We start from the raw sequence: 11,363 nt of genomic DNA, 5'->3' as shown, positions 1-11,363 counted from the left end.
CTCTGCTCCTATTCTGTATTGTTTTATGGACTTTGATATTGAATACTGTTCGTTATCTCCATACCCAAAAGGACCCAAAAGGAAATCAAAAGAATTGGGCAGTAAGGAATCTTTTTCTTGCCAGCGTCTACAACGGCACGGGACATCGATTAAATACGGCCTCATCCTAAGGGCTACTCTCCACGTCCCGCAGTGAGATTCGAACCCCATAGGAATCAACTGCTTACTCCGCCACTCCAGAGCAAAGGCTCTAAACACGTAACCACACAAGCGACGTGTAGCAATATGCCCTTATCACCCATGTTTGGAGTTATACGCTTTCTGTTGAATCGATGCGCAAAGATATACTCTTTCTCATGGGTAAACTATTGACAAACAAGCTGATGAAACAAGGACATCAAGACACTCAAGACAACATTCTCGTTCAAGGTCTATGTTGGATAATTTGAATGTTAAGTCGAAAACTGCATGGATGACTTTTAAAGCTTGATTCTTATCCATTATCTTCATGTTTCAAGTAAGAGACATTTATTGACTTAATTCGAGGGCAACATGCGTTTTGTCAGACCTGAGGCCGTTGGCAGACAGTTTGGTTCGAGGGTTGATAAAACGCATTTACCCGAGAACTCAGTCAATAAATGTTTTGTTACACCTTTTATTTTTTTTTATTTTTTTTACTATATTATTTTCTACTGTCTTTCGTGATATTACAACAGGACCGTCACTTTTGAACACGAACGAATGAAAATGAGATTAAGCTCCGCCATTCTGTGACGTAAGCGGTCCTACATCTCACTCAGCGGTCCAACATCTCATTCAGCGGTCCAACATCGATTTTTTTTGTCCGTCAGCAAAACATTAGAAATGTTAGCATTTTTTCGTATAGATTTGTATAGGAACAAATTTTTAAAGATGACTGTTTAAATCTTGCATCCTAGTATGTATCTGCCGGTGGTCATGGTGTGAGAATATGAAATCCCACTAATACGTCTGTACAGAAACACAAGTACAAACAGCATTATTTTTTTCACAGAAACCAACCGGTCTACCCAACAATTTAATGAACCTTTGTTACAAGTTCAATAATGTGGTTGAATAATACGGTGAACATGCATTGTTGGCCATTGACATATACCTGCCAGCGCCCCGTCTAAATCGATGTGCTTTACTATTTACTGAGAAGATTTTCCTCGATAAAGCGTTTAAAAGTAAGAGCGATAAAACAGTTTTTCTAATCTATCCTATGTATGTACCTTTAATTTGAGTTTATGGTGTCTAGTTGTGTGCCAGATTGGGGAGGTGTGCGTTACAATAGCGGTCACCAGGGACACGATAAACACAGCTTGTAACGGAAGTGGGCTAGTGTGTATTGACAGTTTCGGGGTGTTGGATTATCATATGGAAGATCAATCTTCTTAGGAATAACGATGGCAGCCGCAGCAAAACCCGGACCCTCGGGAAAAGCGCTCGCCGGGTGTAATTTCGTGGCCCAGGACCAAATTTGGTGAGTCTCCGCGTATCACTTCCTTTAGCAAAAGAAAATTATTAACATACAAGTAATTAAAATACATGTAAATTTGTTTTGATTATCTATAAGTTTAAGATGTACAACACTGTGTAATTGGTTATTTAAACTCAGATCCGTATGAAGATTTTATCTTTCTAGCTATACATTTATATACCTGCATTTATTAAATAATACGATTCTATATTGAATTGCAGAATCCATTTAATTTGAGCACCGATTTAAGTTGTTTGGATTTTAAACAGATATTCAAAGAGATTTGTTTGACACATTGATGTCTGATCTTTTCAAAAATTGCTTTAAACACTTTAAAGGCGAATTGAGTACTTGTTGGCAACAAAGTACACGAAATGCCATTTAAATAATAACTTAAGCCAAATAAAAAAATAACTTCTAAACTGTAATTTTGATACGCTTTTTTGAATGCATCATTTAATTCTTTTCTCTTTTAATGTACACAGTATGTTTAATTTTTGAATTTACAAGCTTGATGACTTTTTTCGATATCGTTGCTAATCAACAAATGTATAGAGTATTGACGAAGTAATATTTTGTCTATGAATAATAAAAGATGTTCGATTTTTTTTTTCTACGCCTTAGATCCAAGGGTAATTTACGGTCTTTCATGTAGATTTGGTCATTAAATCAAACATTTTGAATATTCAACTGGGTGATGATATAATATTCACATTTACAAGCTTTACACAGTAATTCGTACAGGCCCACATATAGGAAGCAAATTTATTTAAGAAGGGGAGGGGGGCAACATAACATTTTCAGCTTGTGGAGTTACTACCAAAAGTTCAAATTTCACCAACAAGAAAATAATAAAAATGTTATTTTTAGGGGGGCATAAGTATAGAGCAGCTATGATTAAATAATTCTCTAGTATATATTCTATATTTCGGCAAAATTATTGGGGGCACGATCCCCTCTCCGATTCTTAAAAACATAATTAAGAGTAAAGTTAATTCATCAAGACCCCCTCCCCTTTTAGGAGTAGGTTGGGACCACTTATGTAGTTAAGCTTTTTCAACGCTGGATTGATTTTTTGCTATTTTCTAGCCACAGTCCTCAGGTGAGCGATGTGGCCCACGGGCCTCCTGTTTTGTTCGTGGGTTTCATCTTCGACCTATATTCATTTACGCCATGCTGGTCAAAATAAACTCTAGATTCTGCGTATTATGCTGCATACTATTTCCTCACTATGCGCAGGGGGAAATTTTAACAAATTTACAGACGTAGACGGGGGATGGGGGTTATGAGTTCTTTTTCTAAAAATATTTCTATAAATACCGCTTCCACTCCATCTCCCCTTCCCTTCCCCATGAAAACATAAACATGACTAGAAATAAGAGCATGAATCCCCATCCCCTTAATTTTAAGAAATATGCGGAACTTCGCATATAATTTTTTTTTTACATAGTTAGTTTTTGTCATTTTTTTCATAACCAGTTGATTTTATAGTACAGAGGGGTTGACCTACTTAGTATATTCTTATTCCTCATTTACAGAATTTACATGGGGAGCGCTTAGATGATTTCTTTTAAAAACTTGTGCCGACCTTTCCCCCGTCTTTGAATAAGAAAAGATGTTGCTTCGGAGCCAATTTCCTAATTAAATTAAGACATATACGGTTTCATTTTATTTCTGATATCTAATGAGGTTTTTACATTGACAGGAAAGACCACGTTAATCATGAAGAAGTAGCGTCTAAATCTTGGCCAAACCAGTGGGGATTTCTAACCACTAAATACGAAGATGTGAGTATGTTTAAGATTTTTTATTTGGTGTTTTTTGATTGGTTACTCAACCCCACCCCCCACCCCCAAAAAAGTTACTGCCTATTTTCTTCTTTTGGAACTTTTTAAGTTTCGTTTAAAACCAGCTGAAATAAATCATATAATTTTCAAAGTCAAATCCGTTATCCCATTCAGTTGGCTTATACTATACAGTACACAAATGTATTTTTTTTTTTTAAATATCAGCCAAAGTATTCCAGGATGCACCAAGGCTACCATCTTTTTGTTCAAGAAAATCAGAAAAAGTTAATGGATCTAATGAAAATTTACTGAAGAACTAAGTGGTACCATAAATTTAATACCGTACTAGTTATAAATTTTATGATAGTATCTGAAACAAGGACTTAATGTGAGCTGGAACACTTATCAAAGCTCTATGTCTGATAAAAGGTTAAACTGACTTTTCTTAGGGCTCTAGAAATATGACTGTGCAATTTCAATTTTTCATAGTCTTTAAAGAGAAATGCTTAAAAGGGATACCTGGATTAAAGACATTTGAGTTATATTAATTTCCTCAGCACAGTGTGGTTCACAACAAAAGAATGAATTTCATCTTGCATCAATCATATTAAGAAAAAAAATCAATATGTAATTTTAATAATTCTTCAGCTAAACATTTTATGGATTTCTAGTTAGTCAAATATTTTTATGTTGTTATGAAAAAAAAATCTCTGGGTATGCATTGCGTCCTCACAATGCCAGTGGTTCTGAGTCAACACGTTGCCTCTCCACTTGGGACCCCCGGCATTGAGGAGAAGTATGCATTGTGGCACATAAGCCTCTATTTTCCTGGTTGTTTTACGACCAAAAGTGGTCGCAATTTAAGCTCCCAGTCTACATTTGCTCTTTGCGGTGAAATAATATAATAATAATAATATCTACAAAAACCTTTAAAGATAAAAAGATACATTTCAAAGGAAAAATAAGGGACCAAAATATTAGGCCAGAATATCAACAACAAATTAAAATTGCTTCCTACAGCATAGCATATTTCTTTCATTGCAAATAGCATTTCATTTTTTAAAATATAGACAGCCCCGTGCAATGACAATTACATACCTCTTAATGTATACTTAGTAACTATCAATATTTGCCTATTTACACAGATATTGCAAAGTAAATATTCAAATATTTGATCAACCTTCTAAAACTTCATGACACCATTTTCCTTTTAACAATTTCAGCTAGTAAAAGATGACTTTCCAAAGAAAGATGAATCACAGAAGGCAGACTTAAAGAGCCTAATGCAAGTTAAACCAGTCACACCCATTGAGGAGTACATTCAGGTGGATCCCTCCCCAAAACCTGTCCCTAAAACCACTGCTCAGGCCATAGGGTGGCGATCTGCAGAAAAGACCCTCCAGTTAGAAAAATATGGGAAATATGCAAAACCCAAAGGAGGGCTTGTCAAACAGTTAAATTGGCCCATGGAGGGCATTATGTGAAAATTAATGATATCACAGTTTCTTTAATGATCATGAGAAACTTGCTCATAAATATGAAACCAGTATTATTTATGACTGATTTGCCTCTGGTGCATTTTATGTGTGCTAAAATGAAATGTTTTTATTTTTCTGTATGTCAAAATCATCAGGAATTTTTTGTTTTAACTACTATATAGGAGATTTGTGAATTTTGTTAATGTGCTAACAGAATACTCCTTGTAATAAAATAAAATATAATACTGTATTAAAGGTTCATATTAGTATTAGATATGCATGTATATGTACCCATCAGATGATATTGAAATTAGAACTCATCTTTTTAATTTACCAAGTCATTTATAAAGAAAAACAGTATTGTGTAATGACTGTGGACTGTTTTGAAGTGATGTGATTTTTTTGTGCTATTTTTACGGAGATTTGATATGTTGTAGATAGATAGCCTTTTTTAAAAGATTTTTTTTCCCTCCATTTTACGCATTTAGTGTACTTTACTTGAACGTTGTATGAACAATGCACAGTCTTTCATGATAGATATAGTTTTAGAGCTACTTAATGAATGCTTTGTTATAAATCTTTATTATCACCTGTTCACATTCCATTAGTATGCACTCAGGCATGCTCTCTGTATTCAGATTGTTGTTCTTTTATCAAGAAATAAAAAATCATAAAAACAATGTAATTCAATGTTCTTGTATTAACAAGCCATTTCTTTCAAAACAATGAAGACTTTAGCAAGATTGTGATAACAAATATCCCCTACATTGAGTTACTTGTCTGCATCTTTCAAATTTAGTTGTTTGTCTTTTTTTTTAAATTCACACATATATATTCAACGTAAAGGTACCATATGAAATGACCAATTAACCCTGCCTATCAGCTTATAATTGCATTAAATAAATTTCATATGAAAAAATAAACATCAAATTAGTAAAATGTCTATTGCCACCAAAAGCTCACTGAAAAACTTACTGACAATGATTTGACAAAATGCCAGTATTCTTTGGGTATATACAACATTTCTCCAGGTTTAAGAATACATTCAGAATAACAGGCATCTTTAAACAATGGGAATTGTACATAATCAGGATTTTCAATGTCAACTTGGCTTGTATTTTTCAGTAACATGGTATCATGGGGATAAACAGATTTTGTGAATTCCGCAGAATAGAGACGAACATATTTCTCTCCAAACACTTGGGATAAAAAATTTTCTTTGGGGTCTTGATGAAGGGGGGACACAGTTCCCCCGGGACCAAACCAAGCATTAATGTCCACTTCCTCTTCGGAACCTAAGTAGCAGTAGTCTGGTATTATAATATCCTCCTTCATTTCCGGTACCTGGTCGAAAAGCTGGTGTTGAGCCAGATATCCTGTAGGAATATCCTCAGAAGAATTCTCGATGAACTTGTCAATAAATTTGCCAACAGTCATCAGGCTCTGAGTCCAGTTATCTTCCGTGTACTTTGAACCAATCTCTATGGGGACTAACCGATGTCCTGCCAGGGAATGTATTCTCTCCAGATTCCAGGACCTCGCCCCTGTCATGGCGGGCCAGTGCTCCATTAACCCAGTTAATATCACTGGGGTATGGCTTGTTAGATACTGACTTTGAAAAGTTTCTAGAGAAGGACAACAGCATCTTCTGATCTCTCTATTACTGTCCACATGTAATTTTTCATTCTTCAATTCAGACTTACATTTTTTAACTTTTTCAACTACTTCATTATTTTGAACAATTAATTTCCTTTTGCTGATTTGTTTTGTCTTTGTAAATTCTTTATAAATATCATTGAAAGCACACATTAATCTCTCAAGGACATTGTCTAAAACAGGTGCTCCCATTAATATCCCTGTATCAACCGTCTTCATTAGCTCTTTGTAGAAGTCCTCGCACGAATCATCATTTTTTGTTAAATATTTACTGACACTTAATACCGCTGATCCTATGGTATAAACATACCTCCAGTTGATGTCAACATCTTTCCAGTAACCAGTATTTAGTTTCTCCCAGGTGTAATCCAACACAGGTTTACATAATACGGATGCAGACACATAATCCCTGTTGTAGAATGTGGTGCAGCAGTAATCCAGCATCTCCAATAAAACATCATCTAACATCTGCCTGCTCTTGATCCCAGCCAGTAAATCTGCCTTATTCCCAGGGAGGAGGCTCAATATGGCATCTGTACTCATCACCTGAAGATGAAATTCTGTACATTTATATACGTTGTGTAGAATGAACAATAAAAACACATTAATCCTTCAATTTATATTGATCAAAAAAAAATTAAATATCTATAGTCAATTTTCTTTCCATATGAGAAAAATGTCTATAAGTTGTTCTCACCACAAGATCCATACAAATTTCACTCAACAGATGTTTTCTTTGTAAATGGTAATTGCCATATACTGATTTTTTTAAAAATCTTTTTCTTATTTTATATTCAATTTTTTAAGGAGCTGTAAGGAACAGCTATAATTATGTTTAGGTGATATTTAAAAACATACAGTCCAACCTATTTTATTTCAAACACAATGGGACCCAAAAAAGCTTCAAAATATCAAGATACCCCCAGTATATAGATATCAAGGGTAAATTACTTAAAGAATGTAGCATTTGGAAATCTGAATCATTTCAACATATCCAAGGTATTTAAGATACATTGTATCCGTGTTTGAGATACCAGTACTTAAGTTCAAATGTACATGAAATTGTAAGTATACAAAGCATGGTATACATTTTAAATATGTGTACTTGTGCATGTACTCCATTTACAAAACTACAAAAGCATCATAAAGTTTGCACAAAGAGCTTAGACAGTATTCTAATAATTTTTGATTTTTGATGTTATTCAGCTGACAATCACATCTCTACCCCCCCCCCCATTTCAGGTAAGGGGGTGCAGAGGAGAGTCTGAGTGGAGTACCCCCTCCCCAGAGACAAAATATCTTTTTACATGAGTTTGGGTTTAGCGGGTTCTACATGCTGACCCCAATGGAAATTAGTAGATTAAACACTAGCCTTTCCAACTAATGTTATGTATGAGAAGAACAGTAACTCTAATATATTGCAGAACTGATCAGTGTTCATTGACTCAGAGAGAGTGTAAAGTGTCTTTTGGTTTTGGAAAAAACTATGTGCACTGAAAAGGGAAATTTTATGCACTATTCAAAAAATGTTAGTAAAAGGCATTATTAAAGCTTACTCGTCTATTGTCTGAGGAACTATCAAGTAAATCAAGAGTATTTTTTGAAGTTTCAAAAATGCTTAAGTACATGCACTAAGGTTTCACACATTTTGTTCATGGATAAAGGTACTACATGTATTCCAAAATGTAGAAGAATTACATGAATTTGATGATATACATTTTATTTCTTGCAATTATGAATTGAAATTGCCATACTTCACTTCATTACATTATAATTTTTAATAGGAGAAATCTAGCTATATTTTTATTTATTTCATGTTTCTCAATACCGTATAATCTCTATTAACCACCCCGGCCGCTTAGAAAATTGGGCGGTTATTTTGGTACTCTATTTATGATATTCAATGTCATGTTTTAACTTCAAAAAATCTTTTGAAAAAAAAATAAATACAAGGAACCAATAAAATAATGTCTAACTTTACTTAAAGTGAAGATAATCCACCCAAATTATGCTACATTATACATTTTCCATAGAAAAATTGGATAATAGATAAGTTTAATTTTCACTTTCTTCAATATTTTGATACAATTCTCATTGATTTTAATCACTGTACACTGTACAGGGGGCCCTTATTTCCTGACAATTGAAAAAGACCTAAGGGGGCGTTATAGGGGCAGGGGCGGTTAATAGGGATTATACAATATTTTCATTTGTTTTTAAAATGGAGTTGTCCCTTCATGTCAAAGTTTCAGCCAAGCAAATAGATTTTATTTTTTTCTTTTCATTTGGGATGATTTAAATAAGTGTTGTAAGAAGACAACATTTATAAAATAAAAACACTAAAAATAAAATCAGATATTTTTCAATATTAGATTGCCTCCTTTTCTCATATCTGTACCATTGCTAATTTTCATGATGTTTTTTTAACTTTACCAAAATAAATGTAACAAAATCTCTGAGTTTTTAATAGTACCAATATATTCAAAATTTTTAAATTGAATGCTAACACTTTGTTTCAAAAGGTACCAAGCAGTATACTTTGCAGAACTAAATCATGGAGTTCTTTTGGTGTCCAGATAGGGCCATTTGCTGAATAGAAAATCGACGAAACGAAACCAGTTAATGCAACGCCCAAGCAATCCGCAAAATTAATGTGAAGTCAAATCGAAAGTACTTCTGGTGACAAATTGGAAGCTCAACAAAGGGTTCAGGAAAAAACATGCCATCGCGGTAACACACAACTAGCCGTCACGCTATCACAACACTGAACAACACACTGTCATGCTAACACAATTTCACACAACACGCCATCGCGTTAACATACATCAGGCTGTCGCAATAACACACAACTCACGATGGTGTGTTGTGCGTGTGTTGTGCGAACTTGTGTTAACATGGCAGTGTATTGTGCATTAGCGCAACCACGTGTTGTGCACACTTGTGTTAACGTGACAGTGGTTGTGTGTTAGCGCAACAGCGTGTTGTGCACACTTGTGTTATCGTGACAGTGGTTGTGTGTTAGCGCAACAGCGTGTTGTGCGAACTTGTGTTAGCATGGCAATGGGTGGCAGCGTGTTGTGTGTTAGTGCAATAGCTGAACGCACTTATGGGCAGCTGAAAGGGCAAAAATTACCATAATGAGAAAACAAACAGTCATTTTAATTTCAATGACCATAAAAACTTAACAAATGATATACAATGCATAATCAACAGACCTTTTCGCAGAACAAATATACATTAAAGCAAAATCAACGACCACGTACATAACAAACATATATAAATGCAAAACCAACGATCATCTATGCAGTACAAACGTACATAAAAACACGACAAATGAAAAAAAGTTAACAAACGTGCACGCGGTAAATCTAGTCTTCCAGACTCCCGGCGGTCACGGATTTTTTTTGAAATTTTTTTTTTTATTTTGATTTTGTTTTTTGTCGGTGCACAGAAACTCTTCAAACTTCTCAGGCACATTTTCTTTTTAAATTAATTCAATAATATGTAAAAACTTAAACAAATTTGCGTAATTATTACTGAATCAGCAGTATCACCTTCAAAAATGCGGTAAATGTAGTACTCCGTTATAAATATGAAAACCAAAAACGGACATCGATACAGAGAGACGTATAAGGTGTCGTAGATGGAATTAGTATTTCAGTGAAAATTGGTGGTGTTAATAAAAAAAAATGAAAATTCAAATTCATAATATCAAAATGATTTGATTTCAAAAAAGATTTTTATCAGAATTTTCATAAATATAGCTAAATCTAACATTGTACTTATGGTAAAACCATGCAAAATAAAAGTATTTCATTTTTATACATTGACGTAGCATCGTTTTTGAAAGGAGGGGGTAACCATGCAGAGAGAGAAAAATCAATCTAGCTGAAAAAAGAATTTAAAAATTGACAAGCAAAAACAAATAGGAAATAAAAACAAAATAGCCCAAACTCGAAAATCCTATTTTGTGTGTGTGAGTGAGGGTGTGTGTGTGGGGGGAGGGGGGGGGGGTAGGTTCAACTTCTTTCAGTACCAATTTCTTTCCTAATATACATGTACTACATAATCCTTTTTTGACCTTATACTCTTAAAATTAGGAAATGTTGCTACGTGCCTGTCATATAATATGTCACTGTAAAGTAAAGTTATCATAATAGATTCTTGTAATATTTAAAGAATTGGCGAAAACCAATTTATGTAACCAAAAAAAAAAAAATGATGAAATGGCCTTCAGAAGAATGAGATATTTTTTTCATTTTATGTACATTCTTTTCTTTCATTTGAAATTTTTAAGATAAATTAACCCCCCCCAAAAAAAAAAAAATTAAAGAGGGATCCGAGGTAGAACCACGTCCATGTTGTAGAGCCTGGGAACATAAACATGATGTGGCAAAGAGTTCTATGCGAAAAAAAAAAAAATGTGTGGGGAATTTTAGTGCATACAAATTATCTGGCATGTAAATGAGGGTTTTCGTTTATTAAAAAAATATACCTCAGTTTGTTGTTTTTAATCGTGATTCAAAGAAAACATCAGTATCCTTTTTTCAGTGGTTTTCGCATTTACAGCTGAGTACTAGATTTACTGCTTTTTGGCAGATGGTACTGCTGATTCAGTAATAATTTGTTAAAGTTTTTATACCATTAAATTTAATGAATTTTTTAAACCTAGTCAAAGAGTTTCTGTGCGCCGACAAAAAAGAAATCGCCAAAAAAAGAAAAAAAAAAAAAAAAATTCGGGACCGTCGGGAGCCGGGAAGACTAGATTTACCGCTTGCACGTTTGTTAACTTTTTTCGTTTGTCGTGTTTTTATGTATGTTTGTACTGCAAAGATGATCGTTGATTTTGCATTTATATATGTTTGTTACGTACGTGGTCGTTGGTTTTGATTTAATGTATATTTGTTCTGCGAAAAGTCTGTTGATTATGCATTGTATATC

At 34.1% G+C, this 11,363-nt stretch overlaps 2 protein-coding genes across 2 annotated transcripts; one reads left to right on the top strand and one right to left on the bottom strand.

The window, feature by feature from the left end:
* Positions 1-1,216: 1,216 nt before the first annotated feature.
* On the top strand, positions 1,217-5,451 carry LOC134241820 (ciliary microtubule inner protein 1-like). The gene is made up of 3 exons (XM_062723842.1): positions 1,217-1,504; positions 3,207-3,288; positions 4,512-5,451. The coding sequence occupies exons 1-3, from the start codon at positions 1,428-1,430 to the stop codon at positions 4,770-4,772; spliced, it is 420 nt and encodes a 139-aa protein (XP_062579826.1). The 5' UTR covers positions 1,217-1,427; the 3' UTR covers positions 4,773-5,451.
* Positions 5,447-7,004, bottom strand: LOC134241819 (lysine-specific demethylase 8-like). The gene has a single exon (XM_062723841.1). It carries the CDS (start codon positions 6,963-6,965, stop codon positions 5,709-5,711), a length of 1,257 nt encoding a protein of 418 aa, XP_062579825.1. The 5' UTR covers positions 6,966-7,004; the 3' UTR covers positions 5,447-5,708.
* Between the last annotated feature and the right edge of the window lie 4,359 nt (positions 7,005-11,363).

The sequence above is a fragment of the Saccostrea cucullata genome, unplaced genomic scaffold (assembly GCF_032062105.1).
Source record: "Saccostrea cucullata isolate Sc308-1 unplaced genomic scaffold, CSIRO_AGI_Scuc_v1 ctg7, whole genome shotgun sequence".
NCBI classification, from domain to species: domain Eukaryota; kingdom Metazoa; phylum Mollusca; class Bivalvia; order Ostreida; family Ostreidae; genus Saccostrea; species Saccostrea cuccullata.
The sequence above is the reverse complement of the archived record's forward strand: the minus strand, read 5'-3'. Positions and strand labels throughout refer to the sequence as shown.

Excerpts from the sequence above, each read along its gene's own strand:
- LOC134241820 (XM_062723842.1), top strand. The coding sequence starts at position 1,428 with ATGGCAGCCGCAGCAAAACCCGGACCCTCGGGAAAAGCGCTCGCCGGG. Across the intron at positions 1,505-3,206 it reads GTGGCCCAGGACCAAATTTG|GAAAGACCACGTTAATCATG; the intron begins GTGAGTCTCCGC and ends TTACATTGACAG. Across the intron at positions 3,289-4,511 it reads TAACCACTAAATACGAAGAT|CTAGTAAAAGATGACTTTCC; the intron begins GTGAGTATGTTT and ends TAACAATTTCAG.
- LOC134241819 (XM_062723841.1), bottom strand. The coding sequence starts at position 6,965 with ATGAGTACAGATGCCATATTGAGCCTCCTCCCTGGGAATAAGGCAGAT.